Source organism: Sebastes umbrosus, chromosome 7 (genome assembly GCF_015220745.1).
Source record: "Sebastes umbrosus isolate fSebUmb1 chromosome 7, fSebUmb1.pri, whole genome shotgun sequence".
Taxonomy (NCBI): domain Eukaryota; kingdom Metazoa; phylum Chordata; class Actinopteri; order Perciformes; family Sebastidae; genus Sebastes; species Sebastes umbrosus.
The window spans coordinates 29,909,190-29,929,724 of record NC_051275.1 but is presented as its reverse complement, the minus strand read 5'-3'; the positions used below and the strand labels follow the sequence as shown (position 1 = coordinate 29,929,724).

Genomic DNA, 20,535 nt, shown 5'->3' with positions numbered 1-20,535 from the left:
TTCTTCTGTTTAATTTTCCCTTTTATTTATTTTTTAGAACATTTTAAATGTATTTATTTTTGCATTAATTTTTTTTATTTTTATTTATTTATTTATTTATTTTTGTGTGAAGACTACATGTCTGAAAATGACAAACAAATCTGGGGGTGTGGAGGTAGAAAGAAGTGAGGTTACCAGACCTCTGTAGACCGCTCCTCACCCCTGCTTGAGGCTAGAGGCTCGAGGGTCAAGGCTACATTAGCTGCTACGAGTATAACACACCCTAATCTATGACTTAACTGACGGTGGTTGAGTTGCATTGTGGGTAAGGCTGCATTCACACCAGATAAGGCGTTGCAGTGAAAAAGTTCAAAAGTAAAGAAAAGTCGATTCTGTTTCTACTTTTACACCGCATGCCGCTGGGTTTTCTTCAACCGTAGCCCAAACACACTACCCCCATTCAAAATGAATGGAAAGACTTGTGTTTTTGCCGCACAGCCTGCTCTGGTGTGGTGAATCCAGCCTAATGCAGGTGCCAGGTTTTGACAGAGAAAGAACTTGTGAAGTAAAAAACGACATCTCTGGTTCTGCTGCATTAATTTTGATTCTTTTTCTCAAGTTTGACAGCACTATAAGAGTGCAAAGCTATATCTCTGGAGTACTCTGTTAACATTAATCTTCTTCAGATATACTCTGGACACCTGAAACAAATCATTAATTCAAACGCACATAAAAACAACTCTTTCAAATCCAACCAATCCATCTTGGTATTACAGTATAGTGTGCCAGCTTTGTCAGAGATGTCTTATATATATATATATATATATATATATATATGTGAATGTATGAAAATTAATGTGGCTATGATTTTGTGTTGTTATAATGCTGCACACGGCACCTTAAAAGAAACAAATACGCCACTCGTCTCCACAGTACAATCAGCATCCAGACCACATTCAGTGACTGAGAGTCTCCTGCCTTGTTGGTAACTGCGACCCATTTACCAAACCAGCGTCTTTTCTCATGCTGAGCAGAGTGCATGAAGGGAGCTCTTGTGCTACTAATGTGTCTGTTAATATTTGATGAGTCCTCCACTACAGACGGTTGACAATGCTATGCACGCAGTAAGGCCTGGGCAGGAAGGGGGCGCCCTGACTGAGAATAAAAGAGCGTTGCGAAGAGACACTATTGGACCTTATTGGCTGCGACTTGAAACAAAGCCGGAATGAGTTATTGCGACTTATAATACAGCTTGAGGTTTCTGTTTTGTGGATAGAGAGGTCCAGAGGGAGCTGTGTGTTGATAATGTGGGATATTTGAATATGAGTGTGTGAGTGGGAGGATTAGATGTAATTCATATGAGGTCGGCATTGTTCGGCTTCCCGTCCTCCTCACTCTCCGTCTCCCTCTCAGCTTGCTTAGGATTCCTTCCCTCCTCGTTCTCCCCTTTCCAACCTTCCCATTCCATTTCAATGCACATCATTGTCTCACTGTTTTGCAGCATCATCCCATTTCCCTGTTTGCTGCCTCATCTGTTGTTAGGCTCGCTCTCTTTTTTCCCCCCACGAGTATCCGTGCACACTTTACACACTCACACCTTTCTGCATGACGGAGGTTCCTATTCCTTCAATTACTACATCAGCTTATCCATGTCAGCAGGCTGTGCGTGCTGTGACTACTGGCAAAGGTGACCGATGAGTAAATGACTACTTTAACCTCCATCTCGCTCTCTCTATTTGCCTCTCTGGCAAACACACACACACACAAGCAAACCACCTTTGCATCTGCATTTGTGAATTCCATCTATCACACCCTTTATAATTACTATCCAATATTAGCACAGAGCATTTCTTAATAGGGCTAATAATTATCAAAAATATGGCCTACTGCAAATTTCAAATTGCAGGATGAGGAGGAAAACGCAATGTTCGTTAAAGGCAAAATGTTGTCAAAATACCATTTTAAATTAAATATTGTGGTGCTGCAGAGATGTCCTGGCGTACATATCATACTACAGACTAAAGAAAACAGCTTTGATTGGTACAGTTCCCTGCAAAAATCACACCATGATCATTTCAATATGTTTTTCGAAGAAAATGAGAATAATGATGTAATATGATCATACCGTCTAATATCACAAATCATAATGCAATTGCAATATCAGTCAAAATAATCACAATTAAATATTTTTATATTTTTATTTATTACTTAATGCTGCTAAGCCCTTCTTCTTATTCTTATTGTCTTATTGTCCCAAACCAACACCGTGTTAGTCCGTCTCTTAATTCTTTGTGACTTCCGTACCCTGTGTGTGCATTGTTCCTGCTGAGGTCAGAGGTCAAAATACAGAGTCTAAATTAAAAAATGGACTCAGTAATTTCCAAAAACAGATAAGTTAATCAAACAGGAGGAAATAAAGGATTTCTTACACATTAGGTGTGCTAGTGAGTATTTACAGTACCAGGACGGTGTATAACTACAGTGCTCACGTTCATGGCAATGAAGGAACATGTGACCCAGTGCAACAGTACGGGTGGAAAACACCAGTTTCATCATGATACGTCACATATTGATTCATTGGACAATTTGATTCAGGAGCCTGCTATCAGTATGAGGCGATATCATATTTAATTTATATTTAACACACATTTATATCAATTCACAAAAAGCAGCTAAATTATATGGTATAATATTATTACTTGGCTCTTTCAGACATTTAAATGAAAAACAATCTATCTTTTTAATAAAAATAATAAAAATGGACCTCTTGTTGTTCACTTGGCGCCACATCTCTCATGTTTAACTGCAAATGTCTTTTTCAGTTAAGAATTTCAAAATAAAGTTGTATCCTAAAGATGACGATACATATCGATGTTTTCACAACTGCATCAATGATACTGGATCGGTGGTCATTGAATCAATATATCGATCCAGATCGATCGTGACACCCCTATGCAACAGTGTGGCTCATTGATGTGTTTTGAATCAATGTCTCTCTCTTCTCTCTTTGGCACAGAGGAATAAGATGATTCAGGCTTCAACTACACAGAAAATACTTGTTAGTAGGATCCATTCATTGTTGCTTTTGTTCTTTTCATGGGATTTGTTGACAATGAGAGAAATATGGAATATCCCCAGCTCTATCCTTTTTGTTTAGTTCATCCCCGCTACAGCTTTCTATCTACTTCTCTCGCTGATCCTCTCACAGCACTTACTCTCGCCCTCACAGCCAACTCCTTCTTTCCTCCCTCCGTCTATTCCCTCTCTCCCTCTGGTGCTCTTGAGTTCAAGAGCTCTCACAGCCTTTTCCTCAGCGGTCAATGGCTGAGCGAGACCCCTTCAAATGGAGAGAGAGAGAAGAAAGAGCACTCTGGCTGCAGCCTCCCCCCCGTATCACTCACAGTGCTGTTTGGCCTTAACCCCATCCACTCAACCTTTTTACTGCAACACCTCAGCAGTGGGCAAACCTCGGCAGTCGGCGGCAACACAAACCTAAACAGTAATGTCCCTTGCAGCTACAGTATGTCTCCTAAAAAATAAAAATAAAGTGTAAGCAGATTGTTTGGAAGAGCCACTAGAGCTAGTTGAATTTAAACAGATTGTCTAACAGTGGTAAAGACGAAGTTAAAGTGTTCACTCAAGGAAAACATTTTATCCTTGACTTTGTGTGAGCTACCCAACAAGAGTTTTAAAACAAAAAAGACAAAACTATGTACTATTTAAAAATATGAATATAATAATTAGGGCTGTCAATTGATTCAAATATTTAATCGCAATTAATCGCCTGATTGTCCGTAGTTAATCACGATTATTTTCTAATTAATCGCACATTTTTTATCTGTTCAAAATTAACCTTAGAGGGAGATTTGTCAAGTATTTAATACTCTTATCAACATGGGAGTGGGTGAATATGCTGCTTTATGCAAATGTATGTATATATTTATTATTGGAAATCAATTAACAACACAAAACAATGACAAATATTGTCCAGAAACCCTCACAGGTACTGCATTTAGCATAACAAAATATGCTTAAATCATAACATGGCAAACTGCAGCCCAACAGGCAACAACAGCTGACAGTGTGTCAGTGTGCTGACTTGACTATGACTTGCCCCAAACTGCATGTGATTATCATAAAGTGGGCATGTCTGTAAAGGGGAGACTCGTGGGTACCCAGAGAACCCATTTTCATTCACATATCTTGAGGTTAGAGGTCAAGGGACCCCTTTGAAAATGGCCATGCCAGTTTTTCCTCCCCCAAATGTAGTGTAAGTTAGGAGCGTTATTTAACCTCCTTAGCGACAAGCTAGTATGACATGGTTGGTACCAGTGGCGTCCTTAGGTTTTTTTAGTTTCATATGATACCAGTATCTTCACTCTAGCTTTAAAACTGAGCCCGCTACAACCTAAAAAATGCAAGTTACGTTAATGCGTTAACGTGATATAATTGCGTTAACCTTGACAGCCCTAGTAATAATACAGATGGCAGAGCTCAGTGTGTCCTCCATCAAACTAGGAAGGTCTAAGCAAGTCAGTAGAAGCCATGATGTTGGAGAGAATACCCGATCTCTCAACAGATTTGTGTGGATATCTCTCACACACACATCATGTCTGTATTTGTGTGTAACAATAACACAACCTTTAATTGAAATGTTCAAGAACCAAGTTACAAAGGGCAAGTGGTAACGCAGTAAAGTCAAGTAAATCTGTGAGGGTATTTGAGAGTGTCTTAGCATTTATCTCTGTCTGTGCGTGTTTGTCATATTTGTTTGTGCTCAGACGTCTGTGATCTGATTTGCGGTGACCGATGGCTCTCTGGGCAAAGCTTGACTTCGTCCTTGGAAAGAGCAAAAAACACATTTCATCCTGGGGAGAGACATCTGTCAGTGTATTAAGTTTTGCTACTAGAGTGTATGCAGGTATGTGTGTGTGTGTGTAGTAGGAGTATGTGTGCGTGTATCTCCCGTGGCTGTTAAGTGCATGTGTGTGCATGGATGGGATTTTTAGATCATGAGTGCCACTGTGTTATGACAGAACTGTGTTTTTGTATCTTCTTTAAATAAGATGGAGAGCAAACTTTTATTTGGAAGATGTTCTGTGGAAAATGTGGGAAATTGCTGAAATAAGTGAAGCAGAAGTGCTGTAGATGCGATATGTTGAAGGAAAGTGGGTACACCAAAAAAAGTGACAACACTTCACCACAAAATAAAACTTTAAAGGAGCACATACTGTTGATAACAGTTTAGGTGAGATAATAAGGCTTCTTTGTGGCAAGTTCTGACACATCTTAAGGCTTTGTCAACAGCATCCCTGTTAATTAAAAACCCTGCTCCCCCGTGGCTGCTATCAACACATCCTTTCCTCTCTTCTACTCACCGTTGCGATCTATAGCGAATGGTGTGTTGGTGGTGGTGATCTGGTAGTTGCAGATCTGGCTGTACTGTGGGGAGCAGTCCTGGTCAGTGGCCTCCACCTGCAGGATGCTGTCGTAAATCTTGCCCTCCGTCACTGCGGCTCGGTACTGGGGCTCCCGAAACACCGGGGCAAATTCATTCACATCGTTGACCTGAATGTGCACCACCGCCCTGCAGACAGTAGGGGGCAACAGAGAGGAGGAGAGTGGAGATTAGTGTAGAATAGTCTATCGTCTGCATAGAGCGTAACTGCTTTTAAGACAGTTGATCCTTTTTCCTTTGTGCATACCGGAAATTATGAAGATTTTTTTTTCATTCATCAGTTAGATTAGATTTCACATGGCAGTATTTCAAATAAATCCTAATAAAATGTAGCAGCATAGTAGAAAACTCCATTTCAAATGTTACTTTAAATTTAACAGAAAGTCTGCACAAATTTTTCATAGAGAAGTTTCTCATAAAGGGACCAATAGTCAGGATATCTTGGTCGCTAATGAAATTTGTCCCATGTCAGTACCCCCACCTTTATGGAAGTGCAATATTAAATCATTGGAGTATGCTTTTAAAGACATTTCAAAATACCCAATGAGCATTCACCATGTGGGTAATGAATTAAGAATGCATTAACCCAAATTCACTACTCATGCTAGCACTTTCTCTCTTAGCGACTGTCAGGCAGAGAAATCAAATTCAATCAAGGGAAGAAATGGGAAGAGCCTTCGTGTATTAAAGATTCTGTGTTGCATCGCGCCTAATAATCTCAACTGATTTATATGGCTAAATGGGTCTTTGATAGTAGTAGTGTAACCGTCTCCTTGACAATAAACTGGGTGTCTTTCAGTGCAGTTGTATGAAGGAGCAAGGTATCTACTACTATTACTGCAGCCTCTAAGGTGATTGTTAAGTTTGGATGGCTGAGGGCAGAGTTCACTGCTGCACAGATTAATTAGTTTGGTAACCAATAGTCACAATGTGCTTTGTGTGATAGACTGTCTGACCTGACCCAATGGATTGTTTTGATTGTGTTGCTCTGGCAAAATAATCCCCTGGATCTCTTCATCTAGCATATAAATAGTTCTCCAAGTCCACTAAACTGCACAAATTAATCATTCCATAAGTGATCTATCAGCAGTAATTCATGTTAAGTCACACAAAATGAAAAAAAACTACCATTCATCACTTTAAAAAGCTTTCATCCATATTCTCCGGCGGCCAGAAGGCAACAGATTGCATAATCAATCCTTCGATTCATTGACTGACATCCGGTGATGGATGACGACGGGACAGACTAATACAGTTTTAAGCTCCGAATGGCAAATACAAAGTAGTGTTTTGCTTTAAGACACAAAGGGGCGGACGTGAGAGTGGGGTTTATAGGATCAGCTGGTCGGCATGGTAATGACGGTGAAATTATTCTATTAAAAGAAGCTGTATATCTCTCCAACATGTGGTCGACTGGAGATGGAGACTGTACAACAAAGAGAGAGACATTTGGGAGGCCGAGCCCACGCAGAATGAATTTCCACGCCGCCTTATCTCTGCCTGTCACAAGTACACAAACATAGGAGACCATTTGTTTATGAGCTTCTCCACACAAACAGATGCCCAGTTAAATAGTTTAATAGAAAATAAGAAACACATAAACAACTGGAGTAAAATGCAAAAGGGACAAAATGAGGGACGGGCGGTGGTGGTAGTAAGTAAATACATTTACTTAAAGTCAGTTGTGTCTAGAGGGTAACCAACAAATTGCAAAAATGTGCAAAATCTCTTGCGAGACTCGCTACCCGACGACCTATCCTAACCATAACTCGAGGTCAATGCCTAACCTTAACCATCTCGCGAAAGTTTCCCAAATTGTAGGTTACCTTCTAGACACTTGTGTTTGTTTGACCCATCCACCATCGGTCACGTACCAAACGGCAGTATTTGACGAATTGCAAGTGAGAACGGGTTGATTATTCATAGCAAGAAACTGCTTTTGGGGCCTTTAAAGGATCTGAATCTCCCTCCACCACTGGACACAAGTACAGAATACACAAATAAACATCTATAAGACAGCGATTAAAAAGGATTGGTTGGATGTTAACAGCGATGCTAACAGCAGTGAAGATGGTGATAAGAAGCACTGACAGATGATTACAGCACCAGTGAGTGCAGTAAATCCCTCAGCCAGCCTTGTTTTGTCATATTAATGACGCTTTCTCATAAACATTACCCCCCTGCTTCGCTACGCTCCCCAGTGGTGAGGGAGCTAACATATGTTCCACTCCTCTGGGGCTTGTATGGAGCGACTGCTGTGTGTGTCTGTGTGTGATTATGTATTCTTGCACGTGCATGATATGAACTAAATGCAATAACTGTGAATACGTTTCATTTGTGAGTGTGCATGTGAGTGTGTGTTTCTCTGCTGATGGCTCACATCTGGCTGAAACAGACGCCCAGCTCTCTAGGGCTAGGATGTTTGTGTGTGTGTGTGTGTGTCATGTTACTGGAACATTGCCAAGCTGAGCCCATTCCCAGTCAGACAGACCTCAGCTCATAAGCAGGGGGTCCACAATGAGTCAGAGTGACACGGAAAGACAGCGGGGGGGGTTAAGTGACCCCATGGGTGTGAGAATGATCACAACACCACTAAACAAAGTGGATTAAAAACCAGAGCCACGGGGATGGCTACTTGGATAAGAGTCAAAGGTTAAACAAACTACATGGCTACAGTGAAATCAAATCTACGACCCTGTTTTCACTGCACTGAAATAGCAACAGAGTGTGGTCAAATGGTGTAAAACCATAACAACTCCATGTTTAAAAGCAACCAAAATGCAAACTGGCTGTGTGGAGGCAGTGCATCTAAGCCCTGTGCTACAATTTAGGGTGCTTTCACACCTAACCCGTTTCATTCGGTTAAAACGAAATCAGGTCTGTTTGCCCAGTTAGTACAATTTATTTGGGCTGGTGTGAAAGCTGTCGATCAAACTCTGGAGCGGATCAAACAACCGAAACCACTTGAAAAAGTTGGGTCTCGGTCCGCTTCCAAGTGGGCTCTGGTGCGGCTCCTTTGTGGTGTGAAAGCAAACAAACTAACAACAGGATTTTATGATGGCAGATATGTGATTTTAGCATGATTTCAAAAGCTAAACTACTAATAAATCCATCTACTGATTGTGAAATCTGTTCAGGAAGCGATCTTATAATTGATCTATATATGTATAAGGCCATGGATATATCATTTAGTAACCCTGGTTACACGTGTGCACGTCAGCGCGGCTATTTTCACTGATTAACAGATCAAAAGCTGTCAAAACTGCTGTGCTTGTATCCAATGTACTTTGTCAGTTCATTAAGACCATTAAAAAGTGTGACAGCGATCCCACAGTAATGAGCCTCGAACAGTTACTGTACAAGACGCCTCCTTATACCTGTTATTCATCTTCATAATATGCTTATAACTAGTTATTTCTTCGTAAGCTCTTCGTGACATTTAATATAAATATATATTTCAGGTGCATTAAAGTGCTGCATAAACATCTGTTAGTCACCAGCATTTGATTTCCTCCGGTGGGTCCTGATGATGAAGTATGACATTCGCCAAAACAGTCCAAAAAACGAGTGAAGTGAACGGACCAAATGAACCAAACTACAGGTGTGAAAGCATCCTCACCTTACATCCACCAGATCAACAGCTCAAAGCTCTTGCATGTTAAAGCTCCACTGAACCAAATGACACCATATAATGTTAAAGCTAGCTGTTAACCACATAAAACAGCCTGTACAACAGAGATGGGTACTGTATAAGTGCACAGATTACTTTTTTGATTATTTTAAAATAAATACATAATTATATCAACTTAACCACCGTTTTCCTCAATGTCAAATCATGTGTCAAATAGGTGTTTCTGCAGTTGGCAGGAATTTAACAATCTTTAATGGCCAATTTACTGTAAATGACATTGAGGAGCGCTAACATGAAAACAGTGTAAGGCATCAAGCTGTGTAGTTAAAAACAGTTATTATGTAAAATGATCCAACAGATGACATGTTGTTAACGTACAGTACAGTACGTTCATATGAGACAGCTGTCACAGGTTAAACTCTGGTTGTCACTGCTAGCAGAGACTCCAGTCTGCAGTATAGTTCCATACAATTCATTGCCAAACTATAGAATTACACATGATTGAATTCCTGAACCATATTGAGTTCAATGTTCTTGCCATTTTAATGAGACAAGAATGACAGGAAGTAACTATGGTTAGTGTTATGGAATGATCATAGTAATAACCTTCCCAGGGACTACAGATGCAAATTAGCTCTTTAGATAACTCTGGCACATTTACGTCGAGGTAGAAATTGAAATGTTGATTCATTTTTTTTTTACGTCCGTCTTAAAACAATACACACATGTCGATATGTTGAATAGTTTTTGTATGCTGTAATTATTCCTCCTGCTCATACGGACCATTAAAAGATCCGTTCCTAATGTGTTTACATTTTTTTCCCCATTGTTCTGTGTAAAAATACATCCAATTATTATTTGAAGCGTTTTCTGACCTATCCAACCAACCAATATATCACCAATCACTCTGCAGAGTCTGTGGTTCTATAAGGCTGTCACACTACAGTTCCTCCTTTGCTTCTAACAGAGTCATAATTACTATAGTCAAAATATATAATAGTAATAGACTACTGTTGTTAATCAATTTGCTGCATTTTTGCAATTATACATTGCGAGAGAATTGATTCTAACAGTGTTGATTGTCATCATTCTGTTAGATTTGAGCACATATTTGATCATACATGATACATGATCATCAACAGGCTTGAGGAATGGTAGGTCTCTCAGCTGTAGTGCTTAACTATTCTGTTTTCTTCATGCCTGGTTCCTCTGGGAAACATTTGTTGTCAGTATCAAATATTAGCAGATGATACACAACTGTATATCACTGTTTTGCCAGATGACCCCAGTTCTTTGGATGACCTTATTACCTGTCACACTGATATCATTATTTGGAGGAGTAATTTTATTTAAACTAAATGAGGAGGAAACATATTGTAAGATCAAATGTAGAAATGTAGACTGAAGTTACAGATCTTGGGGTAGTTTTTAGACTCTGAACTAAATTGTATTTGCTATTTCAAGGTCACAAAAAAAATGTTTTTCATTGTTTCATACATGTTGTATTAGAAGTCACTTAGATTACTCCAACTTTCTTTTTACCAGGCTATCTTAAAAGTCTATAAGAAAATGACAGTTAATTCAGAGTGCTGAAGCCAGAATTTGCAGCCAGAAGTGAATTTGCCTCTGGTAAACAGTTATGCAGTGTATATGTCGAAGACTTTTATTGTGAAAGGTAAGAATGGAAGGAGTGGATCTGGTCAGCGCTGCCTTTGTCAAGGTTGAAAGAAGTAATAAAGTTTGCGTTCTTAGGACTACTGTGTTGTTGTACACTCAAGTGTATGTATTGACTATGTTCGTTCCGCAAAATGTGATTGATTAATACCTTTGTTTGCGATGTGATAGCTCAGAAAAATCAACCTCATTCCAAAAAAACATTACAACGCTTTTTTGCCATTTAATATTTGTGTTCCGAGTGAAAGTTTTTATGACATAAACAACAGTTCGAAAAAATATATTGACATGCAAATTAATCGCACGGAAAAAAAACCCGCCCTAGGTGTGTAAAGACCTTTAAAGTCCTTTAACTTGTTTATAAAGCCTTACATAACCTACAGTAGCATCTTCCTATAGCAATTCAACAAAATTAGTATTAATGCAGTGAGTTTCCAATCCATTTATGTCAGAAACACTGTTCACAGAAATACAAACAAAAAGTTATTTATCTAATAAAAAGGAATGAGAAGACGTTTGCAGTCACTTTTCAAGGATATGAATATCTCATTAGAAAATGATACGCATGGGAAGCGGTGCAGACGTATGTCGGTGCCAAGTGTGATTCCGATCCAGCTAAATCATATGCAGACACAATCAGATACCAGCTGCATATCAACGCCAGGTGATGCATGTTAATGCCAGGTTAGTATTGTTCCCAGCTTATTACATATTCATCCACACTCATTATTTATCAACCCTCAACTACACACTCAAACAGAGTCATTATTGAATGCCTCCTGTGCGTGCACACACAGACACACATGCACACCCAACACAAAGGGAAAGGACTCAATTCATCTTTGTCAAGAATTAACCAAGAGGTTGAATCATCAATTTCCTTGTGTACGACTAGAATGGAAAGTAACAACTCTAACGATACCAGTGGGACCAAATGGGATGGTACCCTAATCAATATGCAAGGAAATCCCACTTCCACATCGACTAGCAGCCCGAGGCACTAGCACAGAAGTCCACGGGGGCCTGTGTGATCTCAATACAAGGTGATTATAATGCATGGTAATCCAGTTTAGTGTTTAGCTTCGTGCCCAGATCTGCTCACCAGATAGTATAAATCAAACCACTGATGGACGGCTTGGACTATCATGCCACAGAAAAGAGGAATATAGAGGAAGCGATGCACTTAACCACATGAGGAACAATATTATTTTACCTTTAAGAGCATTTGCGTGCAATTAAATGACTGAATGTCCATTCGGTCGCCTCCGCTGACAAACTTCTAAGCTACCGAAGACGTGCGTCGACGTCTGATTGTGTTTTGAATGTGGGATGCGAACGGGTGTCACTTTCTTTCGTCTGGTAAATGAAGCAGATAAGCACAGATGGTGCAGTTCCTGGCGGTGCATATTCATAATTGAAACACGGAGACTATACTCTCCTATTACATTATGTTAGCTGAAGATAAACAACATATTCCTACACTTGATGTTTTTTTTTCTTTTATTTCTTTCTTGCCAGGAATAATAATCACGTCAACTAACAGGTTTTGACAGAATGAGGTTTCACTCATATTAGCATCAAGTGTGACAAGCGTGAAGTTAAGATTCTTGGTAGAATAAAGCGCAGACACATTGACAGGGCTGCACTATCTGTGTGGAGTCCCCTGGTCTTCTCACTGCAGAAATTTATCTTGACAGCTTATGCTAACAAGGCTCAGCTTATGGCCCACTTCTTCGCTCATAAGAAAGTGACTTTTTTTGTTAATGTTGAGTGTGTTTTCAGGAGGTTGTCTATGTGTTTAGGTGCGTGGTTGTGTGCGAGTCGGTTATGAGATGCAAAATCTATCCCCGGCTACGGTATTTGTCTTATTTATATGTAAATTTAGGTATATCAATGTGAATTTGACTCAGCATTTGGGATTTGTGAGTGTGTTTGTGTGTGCACCGCTGTCCTTCAGCTTGCTGCTCCGTGAGATAATTAGCCTCTCCAAGCTGCAGCGAGGTTAGGACATACAGGCCTCTAAGATTCACTAATGATGACTTTAATAACTACTGCGTTGCCAAGCACCGAGCTTGTGTGTGAATGTGCGGCTAAGTAACACGATAAAACATCTGTGTGTCTCAATTACTTCAACATTTTCTCTCACGCACACACATTTGCACACACACAACCTTGGGGCCACCTAACCCTGCTGTGAATGCATTACCCTCCCCACCCCCAAAAGCCTCCAGGCACTTAACCCCCAGGCTGGTGTTAAATACACATGTCGCGATTAGGAGCGAGTCCTGGGAAGGATCATGAATATGACATGCTTTGCAAGGCAGTGAGTAGGCAGCGAGATGTCCCTTATGCCTAATTACGCCATAGCAACAGTGGCAAGGTGTGTAGGGAATGGCGAGGTACAAACAGTACAGAGAAACTTCTCGTCTTCAGATGCTAATTAGGGGGATTATGAGGTTGTTTTTCTGCTGTACTCACCCCAAAGGCCTTTAAAGGCTCAGTGCTCAAGTGGCCAGCTACACTGGTGAGTTTTGAGAGCTCTACTCAAACAATGGTAAATATTAAAGGAACAATATGTAATATATTTACTGTATTAAATTATAAAATGACCATGATATGTCATCAGAGATAAAGGGAACATGCTAAGTTGAAAAAGGCTACTGGGTTCTCCAACAACAATGCTGCAGCCAGCATGTTCTCCTTTGAAATTTCCATTCTGGTGCGAAACGTCTGTTTTTGTTTTGAGCCGTGTGATCCCACCCACGCCTATTCAGACACCCCGTGTTGCCAGATATGAAACAAACTGGCATGCAAACACAATGAGCTAAAGCAAACGACCTAAAAAGCCTTGGCTTCTTCCTTAAAAGCTACATGATCAGAGATGTGGTAAAATATGGGTAAATATTGGAAATGCATTTGAAAGATGGAGACAGCTTAGACCCAGAAGGTATTTTAAGACAGATGCTGAGTTGGCTAATTTTCACCTGAACAGGTAAGCATGGAGCTTCAGCTAATGTTAGCTAACCTAAACTAATTCACCACGGCTACTAGTAGAGATGTGCATTTTAAGTAATTTCAACATTCAAGTACTCGCATTGAATTATTATTATAGAGTACTCGAGTATTTGAGACACACAACCGGTGTCTTCGACAAGTGCTGGATAATGCCGTCATGCAAACACACCTGAACTTTTAGTAGCTTTAAGGATGTTAAAATCATCTTATTCAACTGACAGTATCATATATATATATATATGTATATATATATATATATGTTGTTCCAGCAAAAGATGATATTCTACATGTCTGTTGCATCATTTTTAGAGATGTTCCGAAACCATTTTTTCCTTCCCGATACCGATTCCGATACCTGAACTTGCGGTACCGGCCGATACTGAGTACCGATCCGATACCAGCATGATAAATATATATATATATATAATAATTATTATTATTATTATTATTTAACAGCTGTGACAAACTATCTGCAATCATTTCTTCTTTGCTGCTCTAAAACAGTAGTTGCCAGTGGCAGCCATGATACATCCAGGGCGACAGCACAGTGAAGGCTATAGTTTTGGAGTGGCAAAGAAGAATTTTTTTTTTTTTCTGGGTTAATTAATTATGGTATCGGATCGGTGCATAGACTGGCGTACTCGTCGATACCCGATACCGAATTTTGGGCATTATCGTATGCATTTCCGATATTGGTATCGGTATTGGAACAACTCTAATAATTGTATCTTTCCAAAACACAGCCAGTACACAGCCATCAGTTTTTTCTTTGTTGGTGAAGTTTGAGTTTAGTTGGCTGATGATAATTCATTTTCTGCACACCAGATGATTATTCTCAGAAAGACCAGCAGTACTTGACACCAATTAAAAAAAACATTAATGTCTGGGCTGAATCACTATTGTGTTTCATGAATAGCCAAACACTAAATGGACATTTGTCACATGTATGGCTCTTTATGACAAAGGCTGAGTACACTTCACAGTTCGGTACAAATTGTTCATTTGGCAGAGGTCAGCCCTCTCTCCACTCTATTGTAGATTAATTTGTGTTTCATTTAAAGCTGACCTGAGCAGAAACAGTCTCAAGGAGTTTAAGGTGAATTCATTTGAGCTTTGCACTTTGCTGACAAGTGACTAAAGCTTCCACAGGCAGCCAAGTAGAATATCTCAGAGGGCAGAGTGAAGCCATGTGATTCAGCGAGCGCTGTTATATCGGTGGTCTGACTCAGACAAAAGGCAGTCATTAACGTCAGGGTTTATGAAGCCGTCCCTTGCTTCTGACAAAGTCACCACGAGTGGAGGAATATGACACTTTTTGACACGGCATTTTGAAAAGGACACAACATTTCATTTGTGTGCAAAACAAAACTGCATTTCTGTCATACTAAGAGACAGATTCGTACAGCCGGGGCAGAGAGTGCATCCATTTGTGAGTGCAGAGGCAGTCTGACGAAATATTCAATCACTGGAGTCTGTAGCAAGAGACAGAGGGACTGACAGAAAGAAGGACAGAGTCAGACAGCAGGAGCTAGCTGAGCTGTAGCAAGCCTGGATAAAAAATTAAATAAAGGAGTGAGAAGTAGGGCAGCAGCCAGTGGTAGAGGGTGAAGTTTAAACTCATCCCGTGTCACTCCTGATCCTCTCTCCTGTCCTCTTTAGCTGCTAATTTTCTTGACTGCTTTCCTTCTCTGCTGTTGACGTGTCATGAGTAATTTGAGCACAGCCTAAGGCAGAGATTCTTCTTCTTCCCTGTTAGCTTCTCTCTAAATCCGAGCGAGAGAGCGAGCGAGCGAGAGAGCGAAAAAGGCCAGCCTCATCCTTTGAGAGTTGTCAGTGAAAGGACAGGCCATTTTAAATGTCCCCAAATTCACTTCCCCTCCAGCATCGGCCTGTCTGTACCAACCGAACTGGGTCTGCCTTACAGCGGGCAGAGAGTTATGTTGATAGAAAGTAATAGTGTGTCTGCTTAAAAGGGATATAAAACATGATCAACAGCATGGAAATAGTAGCACAAATCCATCCGTTTTTGCCTTATACACACAGGGCCAGCTTAATGCATGGGCCATATAGGCGGTCGCCTAGGGCGCCACCTTCTCGGGGGTGCTGGTCGCCCTCTGAAAAAAAAAAAAATATATATGTAATAATAAAAAATGATGGTGGGCGGTTAATAAATTTGTGACAACACCAGTGTTACCGATTACACCGGACATTTTACAAAAAAAGATAACGTCAATATGTGTTGCGCCCTTACTTTGATCTTTAACGTCGGGTGGTTGTGTGTCTGGCCTCTCCGGTTGAGCTTTCGCTGCAAGGCTGCAGGTTTCCACCCGGCGCCGCTGCGTCGCGCACACCGGCTGTGACCGTTCCGTCCTCCTCACAGCGATTATCTCATTAACGTTAACGTTCCCTTATAGCATTGGGTTTAAATCTGAAATATTGCCAAATAGGTGCTTTTGCTTTTCACTTTGACACCAAATCCTTCGTCTTCGTCTCATCTGTCAACTCTTCCTCGTCCCGTGTGTGCAATCTGACTCTTGCTACAGGACTTTGAGCTGAGACTCCGTACAGAGCAGACACTTTCACTTTCAGATTGTAGCGTCTGTCGTCCGACTATGTGTTGATAACATGGCGCTGATACCGCAAAATGAACGAAATGGGTAACACCGACTACCGGGGCAAGACTAGTGGGCGCCCTTCCTCATATTCTGCATTGAGGTAACACATGAACAAATATGTAAAGAAAGAAAGAAACACACTTTTTACCCCTGTAATGCTTTTTCTCACACTTCTTCATCTGCCCGGCTGCACTTATTTGTTAATACAAATTCAAATTTCTGTGAAATTGACTACACTTTTAAGCCAACAATATCAGGGACCAATTGTTTATTTATATTGTAATAAATGCAGTTATTTTTGTCTGAAAACCATGGTGATGCCTGATTTGTACTGCAGTTTACCGGACTAGGGTTAGGGCTCCAAATCCGAATTTCGCCTAGGGCACCAAAAGGGCTAGAGCTGGCCCTGTATACACACACATACACACCCACACTAGTAACACAGAAAACACCATTAAATACAAGTTACGCTCTACTGATTCAAAACTTTCAGAGACTACAAAACCCCTGCTGTTATAATTCCAGGTTTAGTGTGTGTACAGTATGTGTGTGTGTGCGTGTGTGTGTGTGTGTGAGCATCTATAAGCGTGACAAGATGATAGATTTCTGTTCTTGGCTCCATTGTTGGCTGAGGTGAGGGGGTTGAGCGAAGGTACAGAGGTAGTTGTCTGAAAGACTGAGCGGAGAGCAATTTGAAGACAGAGGCTGCTTTCAGGAAGGCCAACAAGTGTGACAAATTGTTTTTATCAGTTGACCTCTTTAAAGTGTTGTGCTGGTGCTTGTGGAGGTGGCAGTGGAGGTTGGTGTCGTGTTGTATCTGTGCTGGCATGGATGGTTCAAGGAACAATCTGGGATTACGCTGCAGCCGAGTGGATGCCAGGAGGAGAGAGAGTAGAAGACGTAATGTGTTATCTGAATAATATTTAACTTCAAGATATCAAGAGCATTTTTCAAGCACTTTGAGTTTGAAAATGAGAATCTGAAAGGCATCTTTAGAATAATGTTCTGCCATATGTGGTAGACATTTTACCTTCTGAGGGTAACTGTCTTCAACACTGCTGGAACAAAGGCTGAGTATATTCAGAGTGCACCTTTGCCCATAAAATAAAAAAAGAACCATCTCTCTCTATCTCTTTCTCTTACTGTCACTAAATGTAGCACTTAAAGCATATTTAATGAAGTTGATGTACTTGCATGAGGGTTGGACCCACATCGTTGAATGCACTTATTGTAAGTCGCTTTGGATAAAAGCGTCAGCTTAATAAATGCAATGTGATGTAGACTTGAATTACCATTTAGTGTTCTTTCAAAATAAAGTTACAGAGTCCCCACAGTCCAGTTTAAAGCCTGGACCATCATTAATCAGTGTTACATAAAGAAGAACACGATTTCAAGTAGTGCAGTCTTTACCAGCCGAGACAGCGACGCTGGTATTGTTTTCACCTCCACTCAGTCTGTGTGTGTGTCATCATGGCAAAATGTGGTCCTGGAGACACTTACTGGAGCGGAAACTACAACAGAGGTGGTTTTGAGTACTTTTCCAGGTGTTTTTTTCTCTGTCTGTCTGTGGACACATTTTGACACAATGATAGAGTCGCAAAAGTGCAAGATGTAGTCACGAAACATTACAGGTGTGTAGTTGAGATCAAATTAAGGTTGAGATTGACGATGGCCGTGGTCTGATCAAGGGGTGCATGGGAGCAATTGGCCCCCCCACTTTACGCACCAGGCCCGATTCAGCGTCACGAAACATTACAGGTGTGTAGCTGAGAATAAAATGAAGGCCGAGTTTGAAGATGGGTGTGGCAAGCAAGCAAGAGCGCCGGATTTAGGGGGGTAGGAAGTGGGGAAGTGGCCCCTGGTCATCGTGCTGTTGGAGAACCTTGCCAATGTGACACAATCAGTAAAATTGTGCTTCTTCTCTGCCTTTCTTTTCATTCACAGGACTAACGAGTGGTGGAGCAGGCAGGAGTATTGATATGCAAAGACTGACTAAAGGCCGTGCCTACACCCTACCTACCCGTGGGAGAGGAAATCAGGCTCATGCACCTGCATCCAGCTGCACAACGGATGAGATTTATAAAACAGAACAATGCAAACGCACAGTTTCATGCATGTTTTTGTCTTTGCATGCACAAAGACTTTTAGTCATGAGGTTACATAGATGTTTATGCATCTGCCCCAAAGTGTGTTAACTAGCATCTCTGTGGGACAATCTGTAACACAAAAGCTGATCTTAAGACCCTTCTCTTGATTGTCTACTTGCCCTTTTGTTAAAAACTACTAAGTGGGTGGCCTCCAGATAGTTTCTCGTTGGACCATCCATAGAACATGAATGAGAACATCTAATTTAATTGGACTTAAGCCACCGTCTAAGTGAATGATGAATTATACAATAAGTACTTGTAGTTTTACATAATTTAGCCCAAGCATTTTTATATGAATTATAAAAAATCTTGTTTATTTAATTGCCTGTTCCCTTTTCCTTGGTGGTCTTTCCTCTTCACTGTACGAGCACGTCAGGTCTATTCTGAAACTCACACTCATTCTAGAGCATAAAGTCAAACCTAGAAATCCCACTCTGCCTGGAAATGAAGTACTGTGCATGTACTTGTGTATTCTGTCAGACTTCAGACTCTTTCGCTGTCTTACTCACTTGTGGGACTTTTTGACCTCTGTGCCGTCGGGGCCAGAACCGCAGTCGTGCGCCTGGATGATGAAGGTGTATTCCTTCTGCAGCTCGCAGTCCACCAGGCCGCGGGCCCTCAGCTGGCCCTCGCCAGACGTACCGTTCAGCACCACTGCCTCGAACGGAGCCTCCAGCCCGTGGATGTTGAACGCACAGATCTCCCCTAGAGGGCAGGAGGAAGGGAGGGAGGTAGAGGAGAGAGGAAGAGGAGGAGGGGTGTTAATCACAGTCAATCAGTGGGAATACAGGTGGAGAATGAAGGATGTGTGTAAATTAAGTCTATGAAACAAAGCCATTAAGTATGATTGTTCAATCACAGAACAAGAAGCTAAATTTTATCTGCAGTTTGAATCAATTCAGTTTTAAAGAGGCACTCAACACTAAATTCTTGTTTTGCGTCGTTCACATAATCACAGAGATTGTTGTTGGCCTACAGTATGATGTTAATACAGGTGATTTTTTCCAACAAAGCACGTATTGTGCACCCACACAGTGACTCTCTCAAAGGGCCATAAATGAGCTTCTGGTGACGGCCACAGCATGGGGCATTACATGGACTTAGGAATGTTGGAGAAATTGTTGTGTTGTTTCAGTGCAGCAAACTAAATTTATTTTTGTTTTCACTTTATTTATTTTATTTGGTTTATTTATTTATTTAAAATTAATAATTCATATAAAATAATTAGATAAATGATAATAATAAAATAAAAAATAAAATAAATTAAAGATTTGTATTTAAAAAAAAGCTAAACAATTTCTTTTTTCTATTTTTTCTATTTTATTTTTAGCAATATAATTCTGCCTAAATCAATGTAATGCCAGAATTCCCTTGTAATCTGCTTTGTTTGCTCCATTTTTATGTCATTATTGATTTGTTCTAATACAGTTGGTAGGGGCCGCTGGTTCCGGTTACACTGTGTCAAACCGAGTCTGCACACTGAGGAAGGCACCGGCCAAGACGTCTGTGCTTGCTACTCTCCTGCATTACAAATGCATTAAGATACAGCAAATGTGAACTTCAATAAGTTCTCTCTTCCCGATGTCCCCAGGCAGTCCTGGAGGTTACACTAGCAACTATCACCTCTGGATTTCTGCTTAGTCAAGGGGAAGCTGCAGAACGGAGTCCATTCAGAAGTTTATGAATGCTACAGGAGAGCTGAACCGGCATAAATATACACTTTCACTGTTGGATAATTTCTAGGGGTTTAAGAAAATATCGATATACATGAGTATCGTGATATTATGTTTGGTGATGTAGAGTGAAGTACCTTCAAGATAGAGTGAAGGTACTGACATCATAGAAAACCCTAGGAATCCATTGGTATCAACCGTGTCATACTAGCTTGTCGTGAAGGAGGCTAAATAGCGCTCCAAATTATGCAAACACAAACATATACAACAGACAACTAATAGTTAGTTAAGTCAAAGGAAACATATTAAAGTCATGGGGCAGTTGGAGGGACAAGTTACAATA

The 20,535-nt window shown here is 40.6% G+C and overlaps 1 protein-coding gene across 2 annotated transcripts in view; it reads right to left on the bottom strand.

The window, feature by feature from the left end:
* Nucleotides 1-20,535, bottom strand: part of LOC119491328 (calsyntenin-2-like) — a 262,721-nt gene that overhangs the window by 84,810 nt on the left and 157,376 nt on the right. For both annotated transcript variants that reach the window (XM_037775219.1, XM_037775220.1), the window contains exons 3-4: nucleotides 19,029-19,224; nucleotides 5,358-5,566 (exon numbers count right to left, since the gene is read on the bottom strand). In XM_037775219.1, coding sequence (XP_037631147.1) covers nucleotides 5,358-5,566; nucleotides 19,029-19,224 — 405 coding nt within the window. The remainder of the gene's footprint in view (nucleotides 1-5,357; nucleotides 5,567-19,028; nucleotides 19,225-20,535) is intronic.